Source organism: Anolis carolinensis, chromosome 3 (assembly GCF_035594765.1).
Source record: "Anolis carolinensis isolate JA03-04 chromosome 3, rAnoCar3.1.pri, whole genome shotgun sequence".
Lineage (NCBI taxonomy): Eukaryota > Metazoa > Chordata > Lepidosauria > Squamata > Dactyloidae > Anolis > Anolis carolinensis.
This window is the reverse complement of record NC_085843.1, coordinates 164792603-164807854: the sequence shown is the minus strand read 5'-3', so window position 1 is coordinate 164807854 and position 15252 is coordinate 164792603. Positions and strand designations below refer to the sequence as shown.

Genomic DNA, 15252 nt, shown 5'->3' with positions numbered 1-15252 from the left:
TGGGACCAAAAGAAAGGCCTCTCCTGAAGATCTCAGGGTTCGGGCAGGTTCGTACAAGGGGATGTGGTCAGCCAAGCAGCCTGGACTTGAACCATCTAGGACTTTAAAGGTCATAACCAGCACTTTGAATTGTGCCCAGAAACTAACTGGCAGCCAGTGGAGTTGCAACAGGGGGTTGTCCGATCCCTGTAGCAAGCCCCAGTTAGCAACCTGGCAGCAGCTCTTTGGACCAGCTGAAGTTTTTGAGCACTCTTCTGAGGCAGCCCCATGTACAGCACCTTACAGTAATCGAGACAATATGTAACTAAGGTGTATACCACTGTAGCCAGATCTAGTTTCCCAAGGAACGGGTGCAGTTGGCGCACAAGTTTTAATTGTGCAAATGCCCTCTAGCTACTTCCAACACCTGGGCTTCCAGGTTCAATGCCGAATCCAGGAGGACACCCAAACTGTGAACCTGTGTCTTCAGGGAGAAAGTAACCCCATCCAACACAGGCTGAATCCCTATTCCCTGGTCTGCTTTCCGACTGACCAGGAGTACCCCTGTCTTGTCTGGATTAAGTTTCAATTTGTTTGCCCTCATCCAGTCCATTACTGATGACAGGCACTGGTTTAGGGTTAGGACAGCTTCCTTGGCATTAGGTGGAAAGTAGTAGTAGAGCTGGATATCATCTGCATATAGGTGGCACCATACTCAAAAACTCTGGATGATCCCTCCTAGCGGTTTAATGTATATGTCAAACAGAATGGGAGACAAAACGGAACCCTGAGGCACTCCACAGGTCAATGGCCAGGGATCTGAACAAGCGTCCCCAGCACCACCTTCGGTACGGCCCTTCAGGAAGGATCGGAGTCACTGTAAGACAATACCTTCCAGTTCCATCCTGGTCAGATGACCCCAGATACCATGGTCAATGGTATCAAAAGCAATGGTATAAAAAAAGAGATTCAGGAGAACCAACAGGGACACACTCCCCCGTCTAGCTCTCTTCGTAGGAACATCCCCAAGAACCTTAAGGAATCCATCCGGATCCATAAGCCTCCTGGGGTGGACCATCTTAATCGGTCCCCCAGCCCTGTGGAGGTTTGGAGTCCCAGTGAGTCTAAACCTGACCAGGTACTGATTGGTCCATTACAATGGGACTGTGACAAGTTCCTCCACACCACAATTACCATCATCCCATCCTGCACAGAAAATAAGATCCAAAGTATGTCCCGCAGCATGGGTAGGACAAGACACCACCTGGGACAGACCCATTATTGTCATGGAGGCCATGAGGTCCCGAGCCACTCCCGACAGGCAGTCTCAGCATGGATGTTGAAGTCTCTCAGCACTATTAGCCATTGAGACTCCAACGCCAACCTCGAGACCACCCCAGCTAGCTCAGGGAGGTAGACTGTTGAGGAGTGGGGTGGGCGGTACACCAATAGAATCCCTATTCTGTCCTGGTTACCCACTTTTAGGTAAATATACTCAAACACGGTTTGTTTATTTATTTACAGTATTTATATTCCGCCCTTCTCATCCCGAAGGGGACTCTGGGCGGATCACATTACACATATAAGGCAAACATTCAATACCTTAACATAGAACAAAGACAGAGACAAACGCAGCTCCGAGCTGGCCTTGAACTCATGACCTCTTGGTCAGAGTGATTTGTTGCAGCTGGCTGCAGCTGACTGCTCGCCAGCCTGCGCCACAGCCCGGACTATTGAGTGTAGGATGGGCACCAGGTTGGAAAAAGTGGATTAAACATCAAATTCTTCCATGATGACTTCAATGGGAATCCTTTTATTTTTCATAACTTATTTGCCAGAGGGGATGGAATCATGATAGACCACTGCAACTCCACCTCCCTGCCCCCCCCCCCCCCCAGGCCTCGCCAGCTGCTGCACAAAGAATCCTGGTGGGGAGAGCTGAGAGATTCACTCCTCCCGTCTCATTCAGCCAGGTCTCTGCAATACAAACCAGGTCAGCATGCTCATCCAGGATCAAGTCCTGGATGGCAGTTGTTTTTCCATTTACCGACCTGACATTCAACAGCAGCATTTTCAACCTGGTGGGCCATCATTCTCCTCAGTTTGATTCCCTCTTCAGATGCACATTGCATAGTGGGTGACCCTCAAGGAAGACCATGCCTACATTAAGGAGAACTGTGCGCTTCACTGCCACAATATGCAGCACTGCATATACTATCACAAATTTTGACAATTTCTCATATAGGAAGAGGATATATCATGATAGGCAGGACCATGCATCTACTGTTGTTGCCCTCATGTCCTTTCCACCCTTCTACAAAGAATTCCTTTCTATGAGGTTGCAAGTATTAGACAAAGTATGAGAACTTTAATGAGCTAAATATCTCTCTCGTTATGCCGTTGCTAGTTACTTTGCCTCCTCTTATCCAACTGCCTATTTCCTTCCTTTGCTTGGTCTTTGTACTACAAAGTTATTTTCATTTTGCCATCAACTGGTAGCTCCTTTCCCACAAGTCTTCCTCTCTTCCATACCCACTCTGGCATGCCACCTCATTCTCAAATAGCACTGTTGGTGTGTGGGGAGGGGTGCATAGTAGTATTTAAGATATAGTACTATGCATTTTTAGTGTTCTTTGCCTTGAATTTATAGTAGATTGTTGTTGGTCAATACATAGAATTTTCATTTCATTGTCTGCTCTTATTATCTGAAAATGTATTGTAGCAGGGAAAGGTTTGTCTTTTTCAATGTGTATGCCTGGATGTCCAGTGGCAGAATCATCAGAATGCAGAAGTGGGAGTATTTACAAAGTGCCTAAATGGACCAACTTTCTAGTAAAGGGATTCAAACCTATATCTAAATTGGATTGATGCCTTCTTACCTCTGCTTGACAGCCTACAAGGAAGGTCTACCAACCTTCATTGTGGTCTGAAATGCCCAGGATGGACTGAGAGAAGCTTGGTATTCTGGGCAACAAAAAAGTCAGAAGATGAAGCACAGGTCTCACAACAGAAGGAGTTATAACTGCATATATTAATGGACTGATAGGGCTTCGTTACCACATGCAGTAACTTGGTTGTTCCACGTATCTTTTGATGTGTCAGAGAACAATATTTTGGCTAACTTCTAAGGAGTGGACTGGAAAACTGGTTAGAGACCGGTAGCTGACATCACAGTTTCCATGGATACCCTGGGAAGGGTGGATTTCTTTCTTTGGTTCTTTTTCTGAGGTCCAGCCCCTTCTGACTGACAGGTTTAGAAATACCACAACTTCAACAGACTAGTGTTGGCTCAGCTGGCACTTAGCTTGTTCACTGGGATAGGGTTGCAGTGTCATCTACGAGCACACTGAAGTGGAATTCTGAAAATCTAAATTACATCAACACAGGTCTTCACTTTTCAATGGAAGTACTTCTAGTAGAGTTAGCATGGGCATGCAGACTGTAAATTACTGTATCCTCATATACAAGAATGTAGTGTTACAAATAGCTTTCTCTCTGCTTAGTGAAATTACGACTGTGCAAAAAAAATATTTTATGTGCTTCATAACACTACTTTCTACACAACACTATTCCTTTGGGGGGGGGGGGCTCTTGTTAAAATACAAATGTTTTTTTCATTTAAAACATTCCCAAAGTGTGAAAAAAATCTCACAGCAGTTGACAGGTTATCTCAATGTGTTGGGACATCCCTCCCTAACTGGAAATGAGAAAATATGTGTATGTTTTTGCATCTCTAAGTTGTCACTTTCTGAATCATTCAAAATGCCACGGAGGTCTCATAGAAGCTGGATGCTTTTATCTAACCTCATATTCTCTATTTTATTAAAATAAATGCCATACACAATAGGAATACCGTATTTCAGTACACAAGCCATAAAGAGGCTAATAGTGCTTGATTGCAGTTTTTGTTATTGCTGGCCAGAAACCAAATGTTGCATATTTGTTTACATGTTATCATGCTATTGACTAAAGTTTAGCTCCTGCATACATTTGTCCACTACTCCTCCCTCTATAATAAATATCCCAGATTGCCCTCCTTCTCAATCCCTTGTGATACAACATTCCAGACACACACAGACTCAAGGGCAGGAGAAGAATGCTGATAGCCACTTCAGGTAAACAATCCTCATATGTCCTTTTGATGATAGCCAGGCATAGGTGATATCTACTCAGGGCAATTTTTTTGGTTTAAAAAAATCACATGGATGGTACATGTACATACATGTATTCAGATTTTACAACTTGAAAATGATTCCTAAAGTATTATTAAATGGTAAAATATCAACATGCGCAATATTTCCATATAACACTTTAATTTTTGATGATATACAAAGTATTTTCCCATATTCAAAATGGTTAAATATCAGATTTATCACAAACTTTTCAGGAACTTAAAATAATTTCACAGATAACCAATTAAGAGGTATAAAGTTAATCACTAAAAATATTCTGGTATTATCTGAAAACACACGATAGTTTCCCTGTATGTTTTAGCCATTGCTTCTAAAGCTTGTTATCTGGAGACTTACTCAAATTTCAGGTTATAAGTAACAGAGAAGATAAACAGGAATCTCTCATTTGTTGACACTTGGAAGGGTTGAGTTTCAACTGTTAACTTGTTACTTCAGCATATTATGCAATAATTTGGCTGAGTAAAAGTAAGAATGGGATAGGTTGGGTTAATATTACTAATCGTAATAACTCTCAACATTCTCAAGTATTCTCTGAAATTATACATAACTATAGATACTGAGCATAGAAGTAAGTCCATGAAGTAACCTTGTAGAATTTTCAGTATGTTCCCGTCACAATTCAACAGTATTCTATAGGATTTAGATGGCTGGAAAAGAGCTAGATGCTTGGTATTTGTTTTTTGATAAGAAAATGTGACCGTCTACCCTAGGGAAGACAAAATATACTTTCCAGATTGCATCTGGCATAGCAAACTTTTTCCCTGATGCTTTCTTCCAAAGTCACAACTGTCTATGTTCTAGGAGAGCCAAAAAGGACCAAAAGACTTAAATCTGAAATACTTTCCAAAAGTATTTTGTGCCAGAAAATGAATTTCTGGCACAAACTTAATATACTCTCTAGAGGTCCACAGAGCTGTCTGCATTAAGGTAGTTATGCATTTATTATACATGAATGTTATGCTTACAGCAAGTTTCTAGGATAATTTATAATAAAGGCAGAAATACAAGTGAGGCTGACCCAGGATTCCAAATTTTGGATCAAAGAAAGTAGTGCAGGGCAAAGACAACACACTCATTTTCCACACAGCAAATGCCAGCAGTAGAATAATCACTGCCAGCTGGTTGGACATCCTCCTTGTTATACCACTTCAGTCTCCCACTGAAAAATACCAGAAAATTGAGGAAGTGGAAATACCAATTTTTTTCTCTTAGAAATAAAAGACAAATACTAGGATTTCTTCCCTGAATTGTAATACTCTGTAATAAAACTTAGGTGGCTTCTTGGGAGTGTAACTAAGACCAAACCAGGAGAGTTGTTTGCAACAAACAGTTTTAGGGGGGAAAGTCACAGCTGGTTTAATGCTCCTGATCTGTGGGGAGCTAAAGGCCAGTCAACTGAAACTGACTAGACCTGGCAGGTTTTTTTTTTTTTGGTTTAAATTGCTATCTAAATACTGTACAGCGGAACGTAAGCCCTAGGTGCACAAGACTTATGTTTTACTCTGAGTACCATCATATTTTGGCACTATTCATAGAAACAACCTAAGAATGGAAGCCTAGAACGAGTAGTGAAATGCTCCACCCATGACAGCCTTCAAATAATAGGGAAGCCAACAATGACCAAGGAACTCCCTTGTATGTTCCAGCTACAAGACCAGGGAGCTTTCTCACTCCGCCTACAAGATTGCTCATTGCAATTGCTACTCCAAAGCCTTTATACAGCACCATTCTTTTTAAAATTTAGTGTATTAGAAAATTGCTGTATTTTGAATTGTAAGGACTTCCTGACCACATGCTTCACCATTTATTGATAAAAGAAGATTAGTAATTTGAGATGCCTAGTCATACATATGCTTTCTTATTTTCAGCAGTAAGGCATACATAGGATTTCAGCTTTAAGAGTTTAAGCATTGTTTTCCAAGGATTGCAGACATTTATTTTCTATGACATCTTCCCCAAAGGTAGTACAGTAGAGTCTCGCTTATCCAACATAAACGGGCCAGCAGAACGTTGGATAAGTGAAAATGTTGGGTAATAAGGAGGGATTAAGGAAAAGTCTATTAAACGTCAAATTACATTATAATTTTACAAATTAAGCACCAAAAACATGTTTTACAACAAATCGACAGAAAAAGCAGTTCAACACACAGTAATATTATGTAGTTAGCACCAAAACATTGCAATGTATTGAAAACATCGACTACAAAAAATTGGCTACTAACAAATTGACTACAAATAAAGATAGAATTGTGTAAAATGAATGTACAGTAACAACATTGTCGGAAATTAAATGTGTAAAAAGTTCAATTCTTGCTGCCTAGAGAAACAGCTGGGTATCCATGCAGGAGGCAGACTGCGTTGGATAATCCAGAACGTTGGATAAGAGGATGTTGGATAAGCGAGACTCTACTGTACTTCTATATGACATGGCACAGTCCTGTTCCTGCCTCACCCCGCCCCACCTTTTAGTGTTAGAAGCTCTAGTTAGAATCCAGTGTGGTGCTTACATACATGTAAGCACCACTGTTACAATATTATGTAGTGAATTCCATCAATACTCTCAATTTCCACATATTAGCAGCAGCCACTGTGACTGACGGAGATCTATTACATTTAAACCCCCTTCCATGAGTGACCTCCACTACAACAGGCAGAAACAATGTTCCTGACAAAATTCTCCCTTCCAGATTGCTTGTGCAGGGCGAGTCAGCTGCATCTCAGTGGGTGCTGTCTATAAGTGGGGATGGGGGAGGGGAAGTATTTCACAGGCCATGCATGTCACCTAAATTAAGGGCTACAACCACAAATATGTAACAGAAATTACTGTGTCATGCATGTGAAACTGGTACAAAGCATTGTAACCTGCAGTATTTATCACTTAATAATACTGTCTTTTCCTGCTAGGATTACCTCCCACCATGAAGCAATATATGTGACATGGTGACAGTTGACATTTTCTGTGACAATTTCTCACCATCCTATTTATGGTTTCTATGTACTTACAGTTCATCGTCAAAACAACTGTGAGAATATTTAAGTTATTTGATCAAGACTATGGCTTTAATCCTATATGAACTTCTAAGGAATAAACTCCAGTAAATTTGATGAAACAGACATGTAGAGGATCACTTGTAAATAGAAATGGGAATCATACAGCCCCATGTTGTTGGATTTCAACTCCAAGCATTGCTCACCATTGGCTACACTGGCTAGAACTGTTGACATTTATAATGGACAACATCTGGAATGATGCATGATTCCTCCCCCCACTGTAGGAAGATAAACAGAAGTACACTTTCCTTTCCCATTCCTAGAGCAATACCACTGGAGTTCCCTCCAACCTTCAGCTTTTTAAGCCCATGGGTTTTTGGAAGTACTGTGCCCATGAACTCCAAATCTCTTCTGTGGGTTTTAAACAGCTATGACCAAACACACACACTTAAGCACACTTATGTTTCACTCATCTATTTAACTAGAACAGGAGGTTGCCCTGCATACTGTGAGGTGGGACTTCAGCAGTTACATGATTAAACTCATTTTCTTGAACCAAGATGCTTTTCATCCCTTTGTTTTTTAAATAGTAACTTGTATAGTACAACTATTGAATAAACAACTAATAAAAGAGAAACAGTTCTTCTTTTCAACTCTGCTTTAAGTCAGGATCAACATAGAATATTTTGTAATTAAAATCTGATTGCTTCATAAAAATGTAGCAAACATGTTTCAACTGAGGTGTAGGCAATCCAAAATCCCCACATAGCATCAAAATGGGAAAATCACGCGACAAAAAAATAAGCCTTTCATATGGAAAGCAAAGAGACATACAAGGCAAGCTCTGGAAACAAGAAAAGGATTCTGTTTGTAGTGAACCAAGCATCAGATGCAAAGGAAGTGGTTTTTTTTATTATTGTAATTGTTAAGGAAAACTTATTCAATACTTTGTCATGCTTTGTTTGGGACCTATACAGAACAATCAGGAAACCATGGAAGGCCCTGAGAAGATGTTGGAAAACAAGTATTTTATAGAAGCACTGCCCCACAAAATAGGAAAAACATATAAATGTAGTAACATATATCACACAGAAAGTTGGCCCAAGGGAGCATTAAAAACAAATTCCATTTAAATCTCATACCTATATTCATACTACTGTCCAAGGAAATCCTGATTGTGCTTCTCTTCTTTTCCCCTCTGTACATAATACAGTAAATCCTGGCTAGCTTTTGGTCCCTCAGCCCTTAGGGAAACATTGGCATCCTAACATGCTATTTGACTCCACAAAATCGCGGGCAAGGATTCCACAAGAGAGGGATTTCCAGTTTGCCCGCAACTGCTGTCGAAGGTATGACATTAAAAAAAAAAAAAAACCCTACCACTCGATTTGCCAGGTGACAGTCCAGGTTTTGCAATGGGAGCAATAAATCCATAGCAGCGAGAGATGCAAAACAAGGCTCGTTTCTTTTCTCTTTTTTTGCCAGAAGAAAAAATAATAAAGCCCAAATCAATGCCTCTTTTATCTTGCGTCCCCCTATCACACATACTAGTCACGCACGCACTCCCCACATTAATATTAAGCAAACCGACAGCAGAGGAGCGCGTGTGTGTGGTTGCGCGTGAGAGAAAGAGAGGAAGAAAAGAAATCACACAGCACCCTTCTTTTCTGAAAGCTCCCATCTGCAAATCTCCAACAGTTGGCGGCCAGGGAAGGCTGTACTCGGAATAATTTCTCTACGTTTCACGATCCACGTCAACCAGGTTGCAGATACACTACAGATGCAGACGCGCGCACACACATCGAGTGAGAGAGCAAAACAGAAGGGGGGGAGGGGGGATGGAGAAAACCCAGGCAGCAGGCGCTTCCCTTTCTCCACAGAGCCAGGAGGGAAGGGGTGGGGTGAGGTGGGAGACCCCCTCCCCCTGCTGGCCAACTGGATCCCCCTTCCTTTCCCTCTTTCTCTGAGGCCTAGAAAAGGGGGACATGGGAGCAGCGGATGTGTCATATTCAAACTCCCCGTCGCCCTTTTTTCCGCCACCCCCCCGTTCCTCAAGCAGAGGGGGGAGTGTCCTGTTACCACCTCAGCCGCCACAAAGACCCCCCTCCCACATATCTTCGATATTTGGGTCCGGGAGGAGGGGATCACTCCCTTTCCTTCCTCTCAAAAGGGCCCTCAGGAGGGAAGGGGAGAAAAGGAAGGGCCTCCTCCTCTGCTCCTGAGGTAAAAACACACACACACACGAGCGAGCCGACAAGCGGCCTCCTCCTCCTTACCGATAACTCGGGGCTGAGGGAGTCCCGGTGGGAGACGGTGCGGATGACGCCGGCCCTCCAGCGGCCCTTCTCCGGCGGCGGCTCCTCGCCGAGGCCCAGGCACAAGAAGCGCTTCCCCACCAGCTCCGGCCGCGACTCCACCGCCGCCATGGCGGCGAAGTGCAGACCCACCGACTGACTGAGCGACCAGCCAAACAACCGCCTCCTCCTCCCTCCCTCCCCCTCCCTCCCTCGCTGCCTCTACGGGTCGCTCATGCCCAGAGAGGCGCCTCTCCTCGTCCGCCAGAAAAGGGGGAGGAAGGGCGGCTGTTTCTCGCTTTCTCTCGCTCTCTCTTTCTCTCCCCCCTCGCCTCAGCCGCGCGCGCCCGAGGCCGACTGTTGGTGCGTCGCTGCTGCTTCGGCCGGGCAGCCGCCTCAGCCTCCGCGAGCAGCCTGACACAAACACAGCGAGGGAGGGGGGGAAGGGAGGCGCGAGGAAGGGAGGGAGGCGCGCGGCTGCTCCTGCGGAGGCCCCGCCCACTCCGCCCCCGCGCGCCCACTGCCATGGAGACCGGCACAACGCGCCATCCGCTCGCTCCCTCCCTCCCTACGCCAGACAAAAACGCGAAGGGCGGAGGGAAGGCGGGAGGGGAAGCGTCCGTCTGTGGCATTTCTCCCACAGAAGAGGAGGAGGGGTGTATGGCTGGAAAACTTCGCCGCGACGAGGCACACGCCGTTCGCCTCAGAGGCCAACGTCGTCAAGCAATGAAGCACACCATTCGCCTCTCCTCCCTATTCGTGATGACGTCTCTCTCTCTCTTTCTGAGATTATAGCCAAGAATGCCGTGGCTTCCCTTTCCCCGTGAGGAGACCCACACAGGCAGGCAGGCGCGAGGGAGGGCGGGCGCGCTCCCATCATTCCTCACGCGCCTTGGGCCCCCCGGGCGCCATTGGGAAGGAGCAGCTGGGAGGCCGCGGATATTCTGGGATGGGGAAAACAAGGGGAGGGGGCGCAACAAGTGGGGACCCTCTTCTCCCCGCCAGGCCGAGAATGCTTGGCTCCAAGGGCGGCCAGGGCTGGGCGAGGAGGCCGGGCGGTGATTGGGCCTGCTTGACCGGCTCTTTTGCCTTGTTGCTACCTCTTTCTCGGCTGAAGGAAACAGCAGGCCCCTCCCGCAATCCCATCCGCAGGGCCTTTTCTCTCTCTCTGCTGCCTCTCCTTGTTCCAGACACTGCCTGCCCCCTATAATATATCCCTACAGAGCTGGCGAGGAGCAGCTGAGGAGCCAAATAACCAAGGTGAAAGAAGAAAGTGCAAAAGCTGGGTTGCTGTTAAACATTAAAAAAAACAAGATTATGGCAGCCAGACGAATTGATAACTGAAAAATAGAGGGAGAAAACGTGGAGGCAACTGTACAGTTGAGTCTCACTTATCCAAGCCTCGTTTATCCAAGTTTCTGGATTATCCAAGCCATTTTTGTAGTCAATATTTTCAATATATCATATTTTGGTGCTAAATCCATAAATACAGTAATTACAACATAACATTACTACATACTGAACTGCTTTTTCTGTCAAATTTGTTGTAAAACATGATGTTTTGGTGCTTAATTTGTAAAATCATAACCTAATTTGATGTTTAATAGGCTTTTCCTTAATCTCTCATTATCCAAGATATTCGCTTATCCAAGCTTCTGCCGGCCTGTTTAGCTTGGATAAGTGAGACTACTGTATTTCTAGGTGCAAAGATTACTGCAGACACAGACTGCAGCCAGGAAATCAGAAGTCGTTTACTTCCTTGGGAGGAGAGCAATGACCAACCTCGATAAAATACTGTGTTTCCGCAAAAATAAGACAGCATCTTATATGAATTTTTGCTCCCAAGGACACGCTAGGTTTTATTTTCAGGAATGTATTATTTTGCTCCCTCCTCCTCCACCGAGGAATGATGCTGAGGCTGTTAGGAATTGTGGGAATTGTGACTTCTATGTCCAAAACACCTGGAGGGCCCAAATTGGTCCATGCCTGTTTTAGTTGTTGGGCCTCCCTCCGGCTATGCCCATTTTTATCTCAGAGCAGAGCCTTGGCATAGGCACCGAAAAGAAACCACCCATGAAGGCGGAGGAGGTGAAGGCACATGCACTTGCTTGCCTCAGGAAGTGGATGCTGCTGGCAGCAGCACTAGCCTAGGCCCCACCAGGTACACGCGCGCCTTCGGGACCATAGAGTGCCCCGGAGGCCCAGGCTAGAGCACGGAAGCAAAAGGAAAGGGATGTGGGGATGGCTCTATGATTAAAATGGCACTGGTTTGCAGGCAGGCCCGCACGCTCTAGCCCGGGCCTCCAGAACACTTTATGGTCCCAAGGGCGTGCGCGTTCCTGGCGGGGCATAGGCTGCCGCTGCTAGCAGAGGCGCCTGCTTCCTGAAGTGAGCGAGCAGGTGTGCCCTCGCCTCCTCCGCCTTCGCGAGGTTTTTCTTTCCGGTGCCAAGGCCAAGGCTCTGCTCTGACGTAAAACTGGGCACGACTGGAGGGAGGCCTAGTAGCTAAAACAGGCATGGACCAACTTGGGCCCTCCAGGTGTTTTGGACTTCTACTCCCAGAATTCCTAACAGCCTCAGTGTGCCTTCCTCGGCAGGTTTTACTCTCAGGGGATGTCTTATATTTGGCAAGTCACCAAAACCTCTACTAGGTCTTATTTTCAGGGGATGTCTTATTTTCGGGAAAATGCGGTAGTGAAGAGCAAAGACATCACACTGGCAATGAAGGTCCCCATAGTAACCTATGGATGCGAGAGCTGGACCATAAGGAAGGCTGAGTGGAGGAAGTTAGACACTTTTGAAATGTGGTGTTTTGAACTGAGAGTACCTTGGACCACAAGAAGATCCAACCAGTCCATACTCCAGGAAATAATGCCTGACTGCTCACTGGAGGGAAGGAAATTAGAGGCAAAGATGAAGTTCTTTGTCCACATAATGAGAAGACAGGAAATCTTGGAGAAGATAATGATGCTGGGGAAAATGGAAGGAAAAAGGAAGAGGGGCTGATGAATGGATGGTATCCTTGACCTTGAAGGTGCTGGAGGTGGCCACAGCAGACAGGGAACTCTGGCATGGGCTGGTCCATGAGGTCATGAAGAGTTGGAAGCGACTGAACGAATAAACAACAACACAGAGCTGGCTCTGGATTTGTGTTTTCCTTCCTTCCTTCCCTGCTTGCTTTTCTTTTCTTCCTCCTCCCCCCTCCCAGTCTCTGCAGGATGACTCACAATGGCTGAGGTCACTCCACTCTTGCTGAATGAAACACCCACCCAGGAAAAAAAACCCCTACCTATCCCCAGTAATGTTTATGCGAGGGAACACAGCCTCACCATGGTTACTGAGGGCTGCCACCGCTGCTGCAATTGGAAGGGTTGCAGGAAAAAAAGCACACAGGAGAATGGGGCTGGTTGTTTGGAAAAAGCCTGAGGAGCTGGAACAGTTCTGCCCTGACAAGTTGTTATCCTTCTCTGTTCCAGGTATACAGCCGCCGCTGTTCCAGACCTCCCTTTGCTCAGTCTTGGCAAGGGATGTCTCTCTGAGGGCATGGAGTGCCTGTGCTGGCACATGATGTCCGCCTGCAGAATGCGGCTTCAAAAACACAGGGCCAGGGCTGTCCCTGTTGAGGTCTATGCCTCTGTGGGCCCTTCCACACTGCCCTATATCCCAGGATCTGATCCCAGATTATCTGCTTTAAACTGGAATATATGAGTCGGCCAGAATGCTTTGTATCTATACATGGTTTTACTGTATGTATGGGTAAGTATGTACGTTTTGTATGTTTCACATGTTTTGATATGGTCAAAATTGACTAATCAATAAAGAGTTGTTGAATATATGAGTCCCCACTGCCAGATTACCTGGGATAAACAGATAATCTGAGATAAGATTCTTGGATAAAGGGCAATGTGGAAGGGCCCTAAAGTTGGGTCAGGAAAGGAAACCAGGCTTACAGCAGCTGTTGCTGAGCAGACTCTGTGTGGGCAGGCCCTTTGGAAGCCTAAACATGGCACCAAGAGCTTAAACCAGCCCTCGGCATCTGTCAGTTGCCTGAAAATTGCCCCCATCAGAAACATTTCAGAAAGCAAACCTTGATTTTTTTTGGTCATTTTATGAGTATATAGGGGACACCAGTTTACTACACCATTATATACAATGAGTTTTGAGCATCCATGGATTTTGCTATCTACTGGGGTCCTGGAAGCCAGTGAATACTTAGGGTCCATTGGAATCAATACTAGTGCCGACATGCTTTGCATCACTGCACTGTTTTACTTGCCCTTTTTTTTATAAATCTGGGTAATAATAATTTTATTTCTTATACACCTACTCATGGTTTGAGATGGGTTACAGCATAATTAAAACACCAACATTGTAAAATTCTATAAATATACATATTTCTATAAAAGATACATATTAAAATGTAATTTTAGAAAATGCATATTGAAATACACAGAATAGGGATGAAACACATGGCACAAGTTTAAAATTCATGCTTAAAACTGGCTGAGCTGGTAGAGTTAGGACTGCCATGTGGCAACCCAGAGATCTGCTCTATCCCTTCCAAGCTATAGCAATTAAGTAGAAAATTGAGGGTCCTACACAGCTGTACAAAATTCACATTATCTTCTTTTAACTGGATTATGAGTCTTCACTGCCATAAAATCCAGCTCAAAGATGATGATCTGGATTTTATATGACAGTGGAAATGTGGCTCCCTCACTCATTAGCTTGTTTCTAGGTTTTTGCTATCCCTCTTGTCACCTCCTATAGTGTGACCAGGTAGGATAGTGTAACAAAAGGATGGAAGCAAACAGACTGGAAAAGCTAGTTTGCCCTTTCCCGCAACTGAAAGATTTAGAGGAGCGCAAATCTGATCACATCTGGCAAAGCTATGAAAAGAACAGTCATAGATTTTGCTGCTTCATACCAACACATTGATTCCCACTTCAGCAAATGATTTCCAGTTAAAAAGTAATTAACAGAACTTCAGATATTAGATCGGGCAGCTTATCACATAGTGAACAGTGGTCAAAGCCTTACATCAGGAGATGTACAGGGTGTGCATAAAGTCTCTTTACCATTTAAAAAAAAGTATTACAAAGGCCAGTGATGAGATAGCTTAATCAGATCTGTTCTATGTACTCAGTGGTTACAAAAAATTTAACCACATTGCATTTTTCCAGCAAGATGTTGCACCATCACATTAGGGACTGCATGTTCGTGAGTTCCTAAATCAAACACTTCCAGACCAGTGGATTGGAAGGGATGGCCCGATTCCCTGTCCACCTTGTTAACCAGATATCAGTCCCCTGGACTTCTTTCTATGAGGTTATGTCAAAGATACCATCTATCAAACAAAGAAATGGGACATCACTGACCTAAATCAAAAGATCACTGATGCCATTGCCATCATTTATGAGGCTATGCTACAGCGAACATGGCAAGAAATCGAGTGCTGTTTTGATGTCCTCCTTGTAACTAATGGCACCCATATAGCCCTTTCTACACTGCCATGTAATCCAGATAATCAACACAGATTATCCAGATTGTCTGATTTGAACTGGATTATATGAGTACACTGCCATATAACCCAGTTCAAAGCAGATAATCTGGATTTTACATGGCAGCATAGAAGGGTCCATAGAGATGTATTAAGTGAGGTAAAAAGCACTTCAATGTCTACTCGTTTTGTGATAATTTCCAAATATTTCTCTTTTCATTTGTTTTCATAATAATTTTAAGTGGTAAAGAGACTTTATGGACACCCTGTATATCGTTGCTGTCTCCATAGCTAC

The 15252-nt window shown here is 44.5% G+C and overlaps 1 protein-coding gene across 3 annotated transcripts in view; it reads right to left on the bottom strand.

Annotated features, from left to right (window-relative positions):
* Positions 1–15252, bottom strand: part of jmjd1c (jumonji domain containing 1C) — a 158339-nt gene that overhangs the window by 122718 nt on the left and 20369 nt on the right. The window contains exon 1 of one of the 3 annotated variants that reach the window (XM_062975765.1): positions 9440–9882. The exons of 1 other annotated variant lie outside the window; for it this stretch is intronic. In XM_062975765.1, the coding sequence (XP_062831835.1) occupies positions 9440–9589 (150 nt within the window). In that variant the 5' untranslated portion in view covers positions 9590–9882. Of the gene's footprint in view, positions 1–9439; positions 9883–15252 lie in introns of those variants that run through there. One more of the 3 variants, XM_062975766.1, reaches the window with a different exon arrangement.